Source organism: Carassius carassius, chromosome 11 (genome assembly GCF_963082965.1).
Source record: "Carassius carassius chromosome 11, fCarCar2.1, whole genome shotgun sequence".
Lineage (NCBI taxonomy): Eukaryota > Metazoa > Chordata > Actinopteri > Cypriniformes > Cyprinidae > Carassius > Carassius carassius.
In genome coordinates this window covers 19237668-19255839 of record NC_081765.1, presented here as the reverse complement: position 1 = coordinate 19255839, position 18172 = coordinate 19237668, and the positions used below count along the sequence as shown (strand labels likewise).

General features: G+C 38.4%; 1 protein-coding gene and 1 long non-coding RNA gene across 16 annotated transcripts in view; both read left to right on the top strand.

The window, feature by feature from the left end:
• Nucleotides 1-15831, top strand: part of LOC132152952 (syntaxin-binding protein 5-like) — a 147070-nt gene extending 131239 nt beyond the window's left edge. For 7 of the 15 annotated variants that reach the window (XM_059561974.1, XM_059561978.1, XM_059561981.1 and 4 more), the window contains 8 exons: nt 1521-1703; nt 8932-9030; nt 10109-10348; nt 10446-10809; nt 12963-13128; nt 14430-14541; nt 14977-15197; nt 15298-15831. In XM_059561974.1, coding sequence (XP_059417957.1) covers nt 1521-1703; nt 8932-9030; nt 10109-10348; nt 10446-10809; nt 12963-13128; nt 14430-14541; nt 14977-15197; nt 15298-15339 — 1427 coding nt within the window. In that variant the 3' untranslated portion in view covers nt 15340-15831. The remainder of the gene's footprint in view (nt 1-1520; nt 1704-8931; nt 9031-10108; nt 10349-10445; nt 10810-12962; nt 13129-14429; nt 14542-14976; nt 15198-15297) is intronic. The other 8 variants (XM_059561983.1, XM_059561987.1, XM_059561982.1 and 5 more) reach the window with 2 other exon arrangements.
• Nucleotides 15832-15915: 84 nt separating this feature from the next.
• LOC132152953 (uncharacterized) lies at nt 15916-17835 on the top strand. Its single transcript, XR_009436602.1, has 2 exons — nt 15916-16085; nt 16148-17835. It is a non-coding gene; the product is annotated as an uncharacterized LOC132152953 (long non-coding RNA).
• Nucleotides 17836-18172: the final 337 nt, after the last annotated feature.

Here is an 18172-nt window from a genome sequence, read left to right as displayed (position 1 = left end):
TTTGTTTCACCATGAGTCAGTCTCAAAGTTTTGGTTGCAAAGTCTACAGTGCTGTATAAAAATGAAATTCCACTGATATGAAATGACAGCAGACAGTAGTGGATTTGGGTGGCTGTGTTGGCATGAAAATGATTGATAGATATAAAATGGAGGGAGGGAACTATACAGCTAGAATGTCAAAACAGTCAGGAGTCAGTCAAAACCAAGAAGATACTGTGGTAGATATAAACAAGTTGACTGAAACTGAGAAGTTCGTCTGGAAGTTCTGGCTACAGGATACCTCTCTCAGGCAGAGACTTTGATCCAGGTAGTGTTGTTTTTGGCGGCCTGTTTTAATTTTAGTTTTAGTCTAGTCTTTGTGTGAAGCTGTCATTTTAGTTTTTATTAGTTTTAGTCACGTTCATACTCTTTTTAGTCTAGTCAAGTTTCAGTCAACTAAAATCTGATTCATTTGAATCATTTTAAATCTGATTCATTTGAATCATTTAAGTCTTATTTTAGTCAGAATTATCCATGACTATTTTCGTCCAGTTTTAATCAAAATTGTAGTGACACAGGAAACAGATATACTGCAGAAGAATAATAATAATGTGACTAAATGAGACAAAATAATGTTATAACATTTTGTTTAGTCTCGTTTTGGTCAACAAAAATAAAAAAACATTTTAACATTGTTTTTATTTTGTAAACCACATTTTGTCTTGTTTTTATTCATCAACAATATTGCATTATTTATTTAATTAATTATCATCACAGACCAGCATTTACGTTGCGCCTTCGTTGCGGTTCGTTGACCACGATATTTAGTCATAATTTTTGTGGACGAAAGCAACACTAGATCCAGGTATGTTGTAGGTGTTGCTGGAAAATGTGCTGTTTTAGATGCAGGGAGTTTGAATCTGGGTCTTTTCCTGAATACGCAACCAGACCTCCCTCAACTTCTTGCATAAACAGACTGCAGATGGAAGCTTCTGTTTGTCCTCCACCTTCGTTCTTTCAAGTGTCTGAGTTGAGAAAGAATGAGAAAGCCTCTCTGAATCCTTAATTTTTTGAACATCTGCCATTACATGCAACTTTCCTTTCCTTTTCCATGTTCTTTCTATTGTCCCTTTTCATTTTTCCTTTTGTATTTTTACTTCTCTTTTTCCAGTTTGTTTTGTTTGTTTCTTTTTCTTTTCCATTTCTATTTCCTTTTTCCTTAACACTTCCCTTTTCCACTTTCCTTTCCCTGTCCTTCATTTTTTTTTCATTTTTCCTCCACCCATTTCTTCCATTTTTTCATTCCATTTTCATTTTCCATTCCATTTTCCTTTTCATTTTTCCTTTTCAAATCATAACGATTTTTGGCTGATTAAAGCTGCTATTATATGACTGCTTCCTCTTACTGTTAATGCTTCTCTCTCCTTTGCGGCTGCATTGTTTTCATCCCACTGCCCTCTTCAACACTTTTTCTCTCACACCGACTCTTCTTTTTCTAATCTCATTTGTCTTTCTTGCTAATGCTATGCCCGTTGTTACAGATCATGTGAATGGACATTGCACTAGCCCCACCTCCCATCCCTGTCTGGCTGGGAGGGCCAAAGTCCCAGGGGGCCCTGAAGGGCCACGCCTCGCCCGCAGGGGGCCGGGCCGACCGCCCTTCCGCAAGGCCCAGTCCGCCGCATGCATGGAGGTCTCTTTGCCTGTGTCCTCCCTCACCGAAGGTGTGTGCTTGTTCTCCAGCTCCTTTATCCCTTTAATCCATTTACCCTTTTTTTTTGTATTCCACCACTGCCCTATCCCACTTATGCATGTTTAACACTCATCAAGGGATACAAGGAGAAGGGTATGAGGTTTTATTGCTGTGTTTTCTGACGCTCTGATTTCACTACCTTTTCTTTGGTTTTATTGTTTTTTTTCCCCCACCCTTTTGGAAGGATTGATGATTACTTAAGCCCTATCATGCCACACAGGAAGCATATCCCTTTTCCACTTAGCCCGTGCTCGACCAGGGGACCTTTGAATCTCTTCCAGCACCGCCAGAGCTACATTTGAGAGCTGAACAATGCTATAACTACCCACAAACAAATATAGTGCATCATTGTCTCTTTTTTTTGTCTTAAAGGGATAATACCCTTAGAAAGAAAAATCCTGTGATCATTGACTCACCCTCATGTTGTTCCAAACCCATCCAAACTTCCCTCTGAGAAGCAATGCAAAATGCTCGAAACTGACAAATCAGTCACCATGCAGTATTATTGCAACCTTTTTTTTTCATGCAAGAAAAGTCACTAGTATGGCAGCATAAACTCAAGATGTGACATAATTCACATACTGTGCTTGTTCCCTTTAAGAATGTTACAGAAAGTTGTGTGTTGAGGGGGTTTCCCCTCTAAGAGATCAATGCTTGTGTTTTAGTTGAATTGCATCAAAATGGTTCAGCTGGTTCACGACTTTGTGGATCCAATTTCAATGCTGCCTGTGTTCATTTAAACACACTAACTCCTACATGTGGTGACCCTGATGCTTCTGAATGTCAGAGTTTCTTGTTGTTGTGATTTGACTAGATGATAGCCAATGCAGTCACTCTCAAGTTACCAGATTTTAGGAACACTAATGCCGCGTTTCCACCGAAATTACCCGGAACATTTGTACCAGGAACTTTTTTTCCCAGGAACTTTCTTCCCCCCAGACCTGTTGGTTTCTGCGTTTCCACCGTGGTGTAAAGTACCGGGAAGATTAAGCAAATAGACTGGTGACGTAGGTCTGCGCGCATTTCTCAATAAATACGCTGATTTTGGACGTGCATCCTCAGTAGTTCAGACTTTGTGCATTCGACTCGGGAGTGTGATGTCCGCGACGACGCAAATCCAGTAAATCTGCAAACAGCAGCGTACTTGATAACTTCAGTCAGCTCGCCTTGGCTACTGCAATTTTCCTCTGTATATTTACAATAAAACAAAATAGGATATCAAATACCACTGCCTCCTTTCGTTTTCATTTAAACATAATGAATGAGCTGCAGAAATGTACTTAGTTCAGGGATATGTGTATATACAGTATACAGCTATTACAATGAAACGAAATATTATATAAATTTGCCTTTTTTATTTTCATTTTAACATATAGATAAATTGAATACAGACCAAAGATAACCTGTTAGATTAACCCAAAACGAATTATATTTTATGTTTAACCACTACAGAGACATCAAAGCCAGCGACACATATCAGAAGGTCTAGCCGAGGTGAGGCTGCTCTCTGCGGATACATAAGCACTGAGCTCCCGCTGATCGCGTGGAGCTCATCGTCTCCGGGATCGGCGAAACACATTTTAAAAATAGGCGCTGTCTTGATAAATAAACCACAGATTTGAGTTTTAAACAACTATTCTCGCCTGAAATACTTTTAAAATTACATTTCATGACACAATAACATTAATATTTGGAAAATGATCCGAATAAATGGTGGTTAACCCAAATGCTGCATGAACTCAGCCAATCAGGATGTTTTGCGTCCAAGACCCGCCCCGAAAGTTCCGGAACTTTGAAAAAGTACCACCTCGCCAGCAGGGACTTTCTGAGGGGCATTTTTTTACCCGGAACTTTATTTAGTTCCTGGTTCCTGCGGAGGAAACGCACCGAGTACCAGGCCAAAGTCCCTAGTTCCTGGGTAAAGTTCCTGCGGTGGAAACGCGGCATAAGCTGCAGTGTGGCTTGCCCAAGCAGAGACACAGTTTGCGTGTCGGGGTCACTACATGTAGGTGTATGATTGCTTAAATATATACACAGTCACTGTAGAAATTGTATAAAAAAGCTGTGAACTGGCTGAATCACCTTAATGCACTCCAACCAAAATGCAAGTATAAATTTCCCACCTCAACACTCAACATTCTTGAAAGGGAAACTAACCTCACAAGCACTTCTTTAGGTATATGCCGCCATACTGGTGACTGCAGCAGTAACTCTTCTTAAATTCTCTTTTTTGTGTTTCAAGGGGGGAAAAGTCATATAGCGTTGGAATTACAATTGGGCTCTGGCACTGGCACCATGTTGGTGGAAAAGGGTTAACTGGGTATCTTATGCACCAATTACCATATTTGCTGACATTTTGGTGGAAAGTTTTTGTGATCTCATAATAGGTTTGTGTTATAAACTTTAATTAAACTTCCATTTATCTATTTAAATAATTTAGTTATTAAAATCCCATTTATCCTGATTAAAATCAATATTAGGACATTATTTTATTAACCAGCCTTTCAAAAGGCATCAAAAGTAAAAGAAAGAAAGAAAGAAAGAAAGAAAGAAAGAAAGAAACCTTTCAAAGTGTGACTCACAAAAACTACTCTGCTTTTCAAGCTTTGGGGATCTTCTGTCCCTTTTATGTTTGAGACTGTATTTGTGCTTCAAACATGGAGGCTAAGGCAGACACTGCTGTGAGCCTAATTATACTTTCTGTTTTACTACCTCTTCACATAGTAGTTTGACAGGTGGGTTGATGATGTGAATGAAAAAATTAATGTAGGCAGTCTCTTAGCAAGCTTAGGTTGGAGTTTACACAACGATTATGGGTGTGGACTTATTTCTCTTCATGCATCTTTCTTAATGTGAATTGATTGCAGCTGTTTCCTTTGGATCACTAGGAGGGAATTTACCAAAATGAAATACATGGACAATCCAATCAACATGACATGTTTCTAGAAAACACATCATCAGAATGTGTGTGTATGTTCAAATGTTTGTTCTCATCACCTCCATGTTTAAATGTTGGAGTGTGTGTTAAAAGAGCCATGCTTTGAAGGGGTCATATAACACTCTCAGAAAAAAAGGTACAAAAGCTGTCACTGTGGCGGTACCTTTTCAAAAGGCACACCTTTATACCTAAACAGTCCATATTGGTTCCTTAAAGGTACAGATTATTACCTAAAGTGTACATATTACATTTACATTTACATTTAGTCATTTAGCAGACGCTTTTATCCAAAGCGACTTACAAATGAGGACAATGGAAACAATAAAAAACAACAAAAGAGCAATGATATATAAGTGCTATAACAAGTCTCAGTTAGCTTAAACACAGTACATGTAGCAAGGGCTTTTAAATAATATAAGAAATAAAAAGAAAACAGATAGATATATAGAACAGATATTAGTACATAAAAGGTACAAACTGTACCTTTTAAAAAGGTACTGCCCCAGTGCATGCACAATGTATCTCTTTCCCATCTTTCTCTTCCTGCTGCTCTTCCTATTCTTGAATGTCAGGATAAAACATATTATTATTATATTTAAGTCCATTACATATATATATATATATATATATATATATATATATATATATATATATATATATATATGTGTATGTGTGTGTGTGTGTGTGTGTGTGTGTGTGTGTGTGTGTGATATGACTCCTTTAACTGTTATCATGGGCTTGCACACAGGCAAATGTGACTTCTGTTTATCTCATGTCAATTCTTTGTCCTTGTCAGTCATATATGTCCCTATAGCAGATGTCTTGTTCATATTAGCGTGGTCTGTAGGGCGGTAACACGTCACTTAGATCAGATCCTCGCTTGGGCAACGACTTCATGTCATTCACTAATCCAATCGCAGCGATAGGCAGTGTCTCCTCTTGTGCCATCATCTGTGTCCATAATCCTGTTTACGTGAAGGATGCCAACCAGGACAACCAACCCAAGTCGAAAAGCAGTGTGCACATAGTGTCACAGAGTTCATAAGGATTTCACAGTGACTGGACGATTCCCAGAATGACAATGATATTGCCTTTTTAACCTAATATTCTATATGTGATTTCATTTTTGAGAAAAAAAATGTTGTGATTGCGCACAAGCTTTAGTAAAAATACCTCCCGGTCACCCCCTTTTCTTTCTTTATATTTCCACCTGGACATTTTAACAGTACTGAAATCTCTATATTCATCTTTGAAACTCTTCTGCACAGACTCAGCTTGACATTTTTTAATTGAATAATGTTGCGAAATTCAAATGAATCCATATCTTTCTAGCTTTTTTTTTTTCTACCCACTTGAGGAGACACTTGTCCGTTAGAGGACTGCCTACTGCTTCTTTGGTCTCAATGCATGGCGTGCGTCCCTTTCGCTACGATAACAGGCATGTGGTGCCGCAGTGGGGTCGCTGGGATAATTAAAGGTCAATTAGCAGCAAGGAGAGCCTGGCCGTCACTAATGAGACACACTACAGGAAGAGAGAGCTGCGGGAAGTTGGGAAACACAGTCTCATATAAACAGCATTAAGGGTGTAAAGACACACACAGACACATACCTGATGTAAGCAAAATGTTAGAAAATAAGCACAGTTACAGATATTTAAGTCAGTGGATAAAAGGTAGTAGATGGGACTTTTAATCATCCCACTGTCTTCTTGAAATCCCATTATCGCATTAAAATGTACTGAGTCACATCCCATTTATCAAAAAGATTCATTCAGAGTTTTTTTCTGCAAGTTACATCATAAAGAACGTATGTGACGATTAGTGGGCATCTTTTTGTCAGTTAATCATTCAATCACACACTTAATTGATTTGTTTAACATGAATGATTTGTTGAAATACATAATTTGTAAAAAAAAAAAGAAAAAAAAAGTTAAACACCATATTCAATTTTACACAGTTAAAACAAGGTAGTGTGAGATAGACTACAATGTTTACAATGGCATGCACTGCATATTACATGTAATTTCCATAACTCAAAACTTTCAAACACTTTCATTGTTTTTTTTTTTCTACTGGAAGACTTTTTGAAAGATGTTTCTACTTTTTGTAGAAGTTGTTAGCTGAACAATTTGTAAGCTGGTAAACAACAGTGCAATCCATTGAAAACACTGTACTCTTGTTTTCATTGCTGTCAGAAATTAAATATGGCGCTGACTTTGGTCTAGTCTATGCAATATTTATGTGTATATGTACACACTATAAACACAGAGGAATCCATCAGACAGAAAAAAAAACCTTATTTCCACAGAATCGTTGGACTGTCCGACAGAGAGAGGGCGTTGTTGGTGTTTCTAATAACAGGTGCGACATTTGGCTTCCCTGCAGTGATTGACAGTCAGTGACTTCAGCAAAAGAGTCCCAGAGAGAGCGAGAACGAGCGAGCAGATCTGTTCTGTCACCCAACTCTGTCATTAAATATTCACACTAATAGGCTAACAGGATGGATACAACTAATTATATTCACAGTCCAAACAAATTCATGAGCCGTCAGTAGAATAGGTCATTTTGCGTGTCTTCCCACAAAGTTACATGTGATTTTGTGTAACCATTTTGCACTGTGTGAGATTGAAATTTGTGGGTTTGGGGTCATGTTTGCTTCGTGTTATGTTGTTTGGGAAATTAATGCTGTGAGACATCAGTGTCCAGTTTTGGTCAGTGTTAATGGGGTAGAGACCCCCCTAAAATTTAAATTCTGTCATCATTTATTCACCTTCATGTCATTCCAAACCTTTTAGACTTGGTATCTTCTGTTGAATATAAAAGAACGAGCACACGAGCAGCTACGTTTCATCTCAGAGACGGGTTCTGTCTTTGCGCTTGCCAAATTCTGCCATGTAAATAGCAAATCCGTCATGGAACGAGTGCAACTGGCACTCAAAGGGAATGAAAGATGAGACTCTGATTGGTTTATTGCACGTTACGCCCAAAAAACACCCATTAATCATTAAGAGAATAGGGACAACCCATTTAGACCATGTACCCGGGCGCGCCAACCGTTTTTCCGTCGTTAAAATAGCAAAAGTGGATTTGGACAAGCCCTGAGTGCACCTTCGCTTTACACTTTACATTTAGATCGTTAAAATAGGGCCCTTTTACTGTAAATGACATTGGATTTACAAGTTGTCTCAAAGAGTGATTTGTTTAGTGTTTTTGTGACCACGCATGTGCAACATCCTGTCTTTCATGACTCAGAAGGTGAACTAATCATTTCTGTTTCCTGTATGGGGAACAGAAATGATTAGTAAACCTCTCAAGTCTTCTGGTCCTAGTCCTTCATTCTTTTGTCACATGAAAGCTGCATAGGCCGTGTAAAGGAAACATAAATGATTCCATGGGTGACTACAATATTTTACTGTGACTATGATATTTTAGGTTCTGCTTAGAGGAAACAAGCTCCCAGAATATAAACAACTCAGACAAGAAGACACAGTTGAGTAGCAATTTAATCCTTTCTCATAATTTGTCTTTGGCTGGTATTATGTCTTTCTCATTTGGAATGGTCAAAGTTTACATAAGTAGATGTGTTGGGGAAATTTGGCTATACTGGAAATTTAACATTTTCGTTATTTTTAATAACTCTCCTCATATGAATGAAATGCCTTAAATAAAGATTTGTTCATTTTGCTGAATGAGATTCAAAGATCCCAGTTAGGAAAAAGATCAGATCTTCCCATCACTAATACACTATATTACACAAGGTTTTGAATATTTTGAAGCCAGTATTACAGCTTTGGACTGACATGAGGGTGAGTAAATGATGACAGAAATTTCATTTTTGAGTGAATTGTCCCATTAATTATTGTGATCACAAACACACACAGCTAGAGTATAAGCATAGTACCCTTAAAAAAAACAAAAAAAAACTATCACAGCCAAGAAAGGATTTAATTCTGTCTCAGTTTTCAGTTTTTTTTCTATCGAATCTACTGACATGTTGTGGACAGGTAGTAGAAGAAAAAAAAGTATTGACCTGTCAGGACCCTTTCTTTCTTTCTTTCTTGCGTATTGGTTTATCTGTTTTCTCTTTCTCTTTTTCTGTCACTCTCTGTATGCCGTGATGTTCTGGTCATGTGTTTTGGTATACGTCTGATATTGGTGTCTATGTTTGTGTCATTTTTTATGTCGTGGACGTGGATCATTATATTTATGTGTGTGTGATTGTGGCCGTTCGGGTGTCGTGTGTGTGTGCGTTCGATGGATAGGGTATCCATCCCGACGAGCCATGCTGCAGCAGTTACATGGAGTCAGTATGTACTCCCATGATGAGCAACACATCACCACCTACTCCTGGAGCGAGAGAGGTAAGGAGGGTCTTTTTGAGGGTCACAAGGACCACTCACCCTGTAGCGTCACGTCTCACTCTGTCCTGTCGTGTCGCTTAGTTGCTTGGTCAGAACCCCTCTCTCGTCACGTTTACTGATGTTCAGAGTCTTCACCTTGCTCTTCATCTTCAGGTTTGGATTTACACTGTAGTTGCTTGCAGCTGAACATTACAATGATGTCTGCCTTGTGTTTCACACCAGCCTCTGTCAATCTTCAGTGTTGTTGGCTTGTAGTCGTCTGTCCATCCCACGCACTGTGACAACTCCGAAGACACAGTTTAAATCTAGTCCTGGACTTTATGTGATAAAAAAAGTGATCTGTCCAAGGCGAGGCTTAACCTGTATCAGGAAAACAATTTCTGTATGTCAATGTCTAAGGGAGAGCTAATGTTTCTGTCAGTATTATCAATCATTAATGTTGTCATCAATGTAGAGGTGAAAGTTGTGAGGTCATTCTTAAAACTAATGGATTTTTTAATGGTAAGGGTTCAAACTTGAGAATAGTGTACACAGAACAGTAAGGTGTGCTGTCATGACCATGATGCTGTATGCAGTGTACGTATATAAACCTGGAACCAATTTAAGGTCAAAAGGATGGTAAAGACACCAAATTAGATTCAAGTTATGAGAGTGAGTTCTGTGTGTCCTCTGTGTATGTAAATTAAATCTGTGACATGTCTGATCATGTTAACAAGAGTTTTTCAATGTGAACCCTGTCCTGCATGTACATTATATATTGTTTTACTTTTTCAATAACAAAAAAAAAAAAACAAACAAAAAAAAACAATAGAGTTGTGTTTGCAACTGCACATCTGTTTCACTTTAGAACTTCTAGATTCTGGTTGATGTGGTATAAATGTAATTGTGAACGGACATATGGATTGACTCCACTTTCAGTCATTCCACTTTTTAAAAGCATAAGGATTCTTCTCCCATCTTTTTCTTTTATATTTTCACTCTTTGATATTCCTTATCTTTTACTACTCATCCATCTGTCTTTCCTGACTTTTCTCTTCTGCCCCACCCTCTCTTTCTCTCTCCCCTTCTCCATTCTTAGAGAGTCGCGAAAATTCATTCAGCCGTTCCCGGAGTTCTAGCGTTTCCAGCATAGACAGGGAGACTAAAGAGGCCGTAACCACCCTGCAGTTTGCAGAGTCATACGTGCGTAAGTCAGACACCCTGCCTACACCATGCTTGTGGGTGGGCACAAGTCTGGGCCTGGTGCTCATCATACCAATGTCCATTCCTACTGACGAGCAGGAACGCCTAGAAGACCCTGTTACTGTGGCCCCCACCGGTATCTCTTGATTTCCTCCATTTCTAATTCTTGAATGTCCATATATGCAATGTTTCTATCCTCATGCTTTTGTTCTTTCTCTGGTTTTCCCTCTCAGGCACAGTGTTAATGCTGAAGGGCTCCATTCTGCAGATTGGTTTCCTGGACTGTGGGGGCGTGCTTATCAACAGTCCCTATGAGGTGTGGCGGGACCAACATGCCCCAGATGACCCAGATCGACCCCGGAAGCGGAAACTGGTCAACTTCTCACCCTCATCTTCTCAGGAGGCCAGTGGAGATGGTCACTTAGCTGTAGTGTGTTCGGAGAGGCAGGCCAAGGTCTTCTTCATGCCCTCCCAGGCCTGTCTATATGTGCATAACATCACTGAGTCATCCTTCGTGCTGCGGGCTGACGTGGTGTCGGTTTATAACAGTGTTTGTCTGGCCTGCTTCTGCGCCAATGGACACATTATGACTTTGAGGTTTGTCTTCACATTTTTTTGTTGTTGTTTTAATTGGGAAACTGTGGTCTAGTGACCAGAGCTCAGGGCTGGTAACCAGAAGGTTGTTGGTTCTAGGCCCTCATGGAAAAACTACAATTTCTAATATCTACACTAGTGATCATTTATTGACATTAAAACAGAAATAATAATAATTATTATTATGAATTTAATTAAACCTAATGTCATTAAAAATAATATAGGAGCATAATAAATTAAAAACTATATTACTATTAGTGGTAGTAGTATTAGTAGTATTGATTTAAAGGGTAATTAAACCCCTGGTCAAAGCCTGACTCCACCCACTGGCAATATTTAAAAATGCTGGAAAGTGGGCAGAGCACAGCGGAGCTAGAGGGGACGAACCGAGGGCGGGGCTTAGTGGGTGGGGCGTGAACCTGAGACCCGCAGTGACGGATTAATTGACAGCTGCTGTCAGAGTCGCTAAAATGGAGAGTGACTGTAGTGACGTAAGTAGCTTTGCAACAGAGCGTTCATTTGAAGTAGAGGACTTTTCTCCCCCATCTTCACCTGAAGTGGAAGATGTCGAGGTGTCTGTGGACACAGGGCTTGGGCCTGAGCCATTTCAATTCGAGCCTCAAACTGCGGTTTTAACTCCCGCATCGTGATCGCCATCCGATGATGCTAGCGAAGCAACCGCGCAAGAGAGAATGGGGCCAGTCTCTGAGTAAGACACTGCGTCGCTTTTCAGCGCGAGCTGTGTGGAGAAGCCCATTTCCACCTCCATTGCATTAGAGAAGCAATCCCACGTTAAATACAGTTTGCACACTCCAGTTCTAGGCAGGAACTCGCGGCCTTTCAGGCCAAGTGCATGCAACCACTGGTGCCCAAATTTCAAGTCTGCTGGAAAACTATGCAGTCCAGCAGTGCTGTTGCAACCAGCAACACTACACCTACGTACCATCCTGACCACTGTAAATAAATCTACGCCAGCTTGAAACTATCCTAACTGATGCAATACTATGCTACTAACTAACTATGCTTCTAACAATGCTAACGTTACACTAACAACTATGCTAATTAACTTCATAGGCTACACAAAATAATCTAAATAACTATATAAATGCTATGCTAAATAGATGCTATAATAGTCTTTCCTGATCGTTTTCAATACTCGCAATTCCAACTCCTGACTCACTACAGTGATTTTGACGGAACAAGATGGTTTTATACTGCCAAAGGCGTGGTAGCTCTTACCAAGGTGCGCGGTGAACTGGAAACTGCTTACGTCACCTGCCACCACTTACCTCACGTACCACCACAAACATCCAATAGGAAAAATCAACTGCAGTAGCCAGACGTTTTTACACCATATATTGTAGAATTAAAACACTTTACACTCATATGCCAAAAAAGTTACTTGAATCAATGAACAGCACTAATAAAGCCCCATTCTTACAGATCATTAACTAAAAAAAGTTGGTTTAGGGTTTAGTTACTCTTTAACAAACTGAGGGACAGGTAAAAATGTCTGTCGGTGGTAATTAACAGAATTACTAACTGAACAAAAGGTCTATTGATCATCTTTGTGGCATGAAAGGGGGAAAATATAGAATTAATATATATATATATATATATATATATATATATATATATATATATATAATAAAATATTTTCATACCTGTTATGACCATGTAAAACCAGTAAACCTTGGAACAGGGTCTGTTTCTAAAATCTGTTTACAGCGATAATACACACTGTTCTTATTCATTCACACATTTCTGTACAGAATAACATAAGTGCATTAGCATGACAAATGATCTTATAAATCCTCCAGAACACGTTTGATGAGTAAACTGTGGTATCTGTGGTAATCGGCAGAATTTGACAGGTTCTGTCAATAGAGATGAACTTATACTGAGCCTGGAACATTCCTTTAATACCAGCTCAAAACCTTTTTGGTATCATTTTTTTTAGTTTAATCCAGATTACAGACCTTAATCCTTAAATGAAAACTAAACCCCTATTCAGAAGAGCTGCAATGTGGATTTGTTGGTTTCATACGAAATCCTGCCATCAGCGCTATATAATATTTTCACTGGCATATACGATACAAAGGATATTGGAAAGCAGTTGCTAAGCCTGTTATCTTATATGTGTATATGTTTTACAGCCTTCCCAGTTTACGGCCTCTGCTAGATGTCAGCTACCTGCCGCTAACAGACATGCGCATTGCTAGAACATTCTGCTTCACCAACGGAGGGCAGGCACTGTATCTGTGCTCCCCCACAGAGATACAGAGAATCACTTACAGCCAGGAGATGTGTGACAACCTACAGGTGGCTGTGCCTTTGTGTGTGTGTTCAGGCAGACAGTTGTGTGTGTGTGTGTGTGTGTGTGTGTGTGTGTGTGCATACATGCTTATGGTGGTTATTGAAGTGAAATGTCATGCTTGTCAAGAATGCTTTGAGCTCTGCTGAGCTGAGCCCTGCTGCATCTCGGCTGTAATTTCTGCCACAGGTTATTATTCTGTCCTTTTCCTCTCTCTGTCGATCCCTCTCTGTCTGGTTAGGATGGAAATGGTATAATGCCATTTTATTCATTCTATTTCCGCAGTATGTACCATGTGCACAGTATGGATTTTTTGTATGCATCTGAACTGAAACATACATCACAGTTCAAAAGTTTGGGGTTGGTAGGATTTTATTATTTGCTTTTAATGTTTTTTGAAAGAAATCTCTTGTGCTCACCTAGGGTGCATTTATTACATTAAATGCAGTAAAATCTATATAATTCTGATGTTTCGTTAAAATTTCACATACATGTTTACTATTTTTATTTATTTTAAAATATAATTTATTTCTGTGATGGCAAACAGACTTTTCAGCAGCCATTACTCCAGTCTTCAGTCTCATACGATCCTCTTGTAAATCATTCTAATATATTGATTTGCTGCTGAAAAATATTTTGTAGAAACTGTGATAAATCTTTTTCAGGATACTTTGATGAATATAAAATTCAAAAGAGCAGCATTTATTTGAAATTATAAATGTTTTACTTTTGCTTTTGATAATTTTAATATGTGGATAAATAAAGTATTTAAATATTTGTTTCTTAAAAAAAAAAAAATAATAATAATAATTAACATTATTATTATTATTATTATAATTATCTGACAGTCCCCAAATGTTTGAACAGTAGTGTATGTATTCCACAATCCAATGTCACTGACTTAATAATTTATTTACAGTTTGACACATTTTTGTTACATCATTTTATTAAGATAATCTAAATTAAATTAAAATAATAATAATAAAACTTTTGAAGGCTACTTGCTATCTTCTACACAGCAATGTGGCATACTACTATTTTATTTATTATTGCATAGTGCATACTGTTTCACATACCATTTTAAATGTAGACCATATTTAATGCATACTGTATAGTATTTCATTCCAAACATTGCCTCTTTCTTTATAACACACGAGCAAGAAAAGAGGTTTCCTCTTGTCAAAACTTTTTACATTACTTTGTGGAATGTGGAACTATACTGACATCTGCTGGTGGGGTTTTGAATTGGCTGTCCTGTTGTACGTTTATTCCAATATTTGATCAGATTTTTATTCTTCGTTAATTGCAGGAGATGTTAGGGGAGCTCTTTACACCCATCGAAACCCCTGAGGCTCAGAACCGTGGCTTTCTCAAGGGCTTTTTTGGCGGCAACGCCCAAACCTTTGACCGAGAGGAGTTGTGTGAGTGTATTTGTTTATCACTCTCTCTCTCTCTCTCTGTGTGTGGGTGCGCGCGTATATGTGTGTGTGTGTGTGTGTGTGTGTGTGTGTACAAGCACATTCTCACAGATACAGCACTTTTACTTTCATCTGAAGTCTGGTTCAACATCTAAGTTCAGAACTGCTCGCTAAGACAGGAGGAGACTGCATGATTGACATATAAATAACCTTTTTAATTTGAAAATATTTCTTTCTTTTATTCTCTTTTTCCCATTTTTCCTTGTTTTAGTGTTATTTTACTATAATTTCTATAATATCATAAAATGTTTAAATATTTTAATTAGCTCTTATTTTTATATTTTCAGATTCCCTTTTATTTGATTAGTTGAATTACTTTTTAATTGCTTTAGTTTTAGTTAACAATAACAACGCTGTCTTGTTTCTCCTGCTCTGAAGTTGGTGAGGCAGCAGCGGGTAAGGCATCCCGCAGCCTGGCACAGCACATCCCAGGACAGGGCGGAATGGAGGGCATGAAGGCGGCAGCAGGCGGGGTGGTGGGAGAGCTGGCCCGAGCTCGCATTGCTCTGGATGAGAGAGGACAGAGGCTGGGGGAGCTGGAGGAGAGGACCGCCCTGATGATGACCAGTGCCGAAACCTTCTCTAAACACGCTCACGAGGTATGTAGGAGAGCGAGAGAGTGAGAAAACAGAAATATAGATACAAGTAAATCTTAATGTGCTTATGCAATCTCTTTGTTTTCACTTTCGCCCTCCACAGCTGATGCTGAAATGCAAAGACAAGAAGTGGTATCAGTTTTAGAGGATCCTCGTGGAGGGTGCGTTTCATACTCGTGCCACAAGAGGGTGACACTGTGGAATTTAGACTTTCACTCTTAAAAAGAGAGAGAGCAAGCCAGACGGATGGACCAAGAGGGACTTGAGGGCTGTTCAACTTCTATTCTGTCTGTGTATAGGACTGTCTTACTCTTATTGGTTGAAAAGGCTAAGACAAGATTACGATTCAGTGGACATGTACCATTAGCATTTAAGAGTAAGAGGGGTTCCATACCTATGTTGTAAATCAGACAACATCTTAATTTATGTACAGAGGTTGATATGGCGGTCTCTTCGCAAGAATCAAATTGGCTCACGCCGTGTAGATACTTGGTTTGGGAAGTTACGAAATCAACAAGAGTGCATGAAACAAAATGGATGACCTATAAAAACGTAAAACTGCCATATTAAAAAGCAGCATGTTACTTTAAAACAAAAGGGAAATAAAATATTAACAAACTTTTATTTAATAACCTAAGCCAATAATATAAACTATGACAAAAAGCTATATTTTTTGAAATAGCAAACAAATATATATATATATATATACACCTATATGTATACCTGTATTGCTATAAGGCCAAAATATATATATACTTCTTTTTTTTTTTGGCGACGCCATACTGTTCCTTTCAGCGATGTATATTTTCAAAATATTTGCCACTCTGTCTTGTCATATTTGACAGCAATTTATCCACCCTCGTACTGCAAATCAGGCCAAGTGGGGACTCAGTTGGTTACTCCCACAACGTTCAGACACAAACGCAAACTTTTCCCGTTTTCTTTGCTGCTAGCTCACAGTCTGCACCAATAACTTTTGAATCTGTCTTCAAAAGGTACTTCGCCCTCTCCTAGAGACGTATGACATGACATAGTTTTAGAAGTGTGAGTATTAAAATGTATTTGGCACCCCGTTACGAGTGCGTGTCTGTGAGGTCCTTTTCGAGCGTGTTTCTCATATGTAATACTTAACGTGCCATATTCTAGATGGGTGAAGTAGGCTACCTTCAACTGTAAAATAGCGATGAAATAACTCATCTGTGGTTGATATTCTGGGCTCTTATGTGTAGATAAGACAAGCCAGCCAAACTCAGACAGAAAGGTTGGCTCTTCAATGCGTGTCTGTGCAAGTACAAATACAGTTTGATTGTTTTCTAATCCATCATGATGTTCGTATTACTTTAAAAGGTCAGTTTCAGCTGGCCTGTTGTTTCGTTTCTTATCTCTTCGGTTGCCTTGAGGCACGTGTAACAAAGATTGTGCGTTATTTTGTACCTCGCTGAGGACAACGAGTGAGTGACCTTTGCTTTCTTTGCCAAAGTTTGAATGCATCATGGATAGATTTCCCTTACATTTCAGTAAAAGGGACGACTTGTGTTCGTTTCTTCTTCTTTTTTTTTCTTTTCCTTTAATATAAAGTCAAAACAATGTTTTCTACCTTACTACTGTAGTGTCAGACGATTGTTTGGTTGTGTCTTCTGGTTGTCAGTTGACTGTGGATATGGTGTTTAGACTGATCAGTGCGCGCTACTGATGAATATTCATGTTTTTTGAATATGTGTCTGGAAAGATCAAATCAAGCGAGTCGTCCAACGGTTCGCACGTGAATTAGTGTTACGTGTAAACTAAATCTTCCAGAATCGTATTTGAGACTCATGTTGTGTGTCGATGATTTGTCCTCTGATGACCTCTGACCTTCTAGTGCTTTACTGTAACAATCTCAGCATTTCTTCCATAGTCCATGCCTCTGCCCATATGGCTTTGTAGATACAAGCTGCTACTCAGTAACGTAAATGTTGTGCATTGAAATACGAACTCAAGGCTCACAAGAATACACATCATCAACCATTAATCAAACTTGGGCTCTTACGCAATATTACTTTTTTACCTTATGGTTTTATGTTGAAATAATAGCTCATGATTAAGGGAGGAAGAGATTGCATGTGTGGTGATTTTGGCTCAAGACTCTTAAGATGCCAAAACCATTTAAAGATGGTCTCTGCTGAAGAAACCCGTGGGTTTTAGTTCATGTTAACCATTATGTTTATTTCAAATGATTCTCCAGTAATTCCTCTTCAGTGTCAAAATAAGTAAAAACTGACTCTCACAGGGTGTTTTGTTTGAATATTCTCAGTTTTTATATGAAAATGTACAGTTCAACCTGGAGGAGAGCGACATGGTCATTGAACTAAATTTTGTGATTTGGATATTCCTCTGTGAATGTCATACCTGTTAAAAGATGGTACTTTGTCTGATATTCTGACTGAAGTTCTGTAGGTCTAACTGTAGTTTCCTCTTCCCCAACACCTGGTCCTCTGATACCTTCAGAGAAGGCAGTAACGTCGGTCTTGTTTAAATGGATAATGCCACCTTTCGTTCTTATCAATATTCTAGTAGTGTTATAGAGGTTCTTCTTCTTCAAAAAAAGGAAAAATATGTTGATGCAAATCAAATTGAAATAAACATTTATTGATGTACACAACATCATGAGACTGGTTTGTTTCTGTAATATGATGGGATAGTGAGATGTCAGCCAAGAGCATACCTACAGTGCCATGTACATAAAATAACTTAATGTGTTAAACCTAAGGTGTTTTTTTCTTCTTCTTTTTTTGTCTCCTTAATCAATTTATATTATTTTATCTATCTATCTATCTATCTATCTATCTATCTATCTATCTATCTATCTATCTATCTATCTATCTATCTATCTATCTATCTGTTGTTATTGGAATGTCTTCAATATTTATTTATTTATTTATTTATTTATTCTTATTTTGTACGAGCTTTAAGCTAAAGCTAATTGTGATTAACGAATC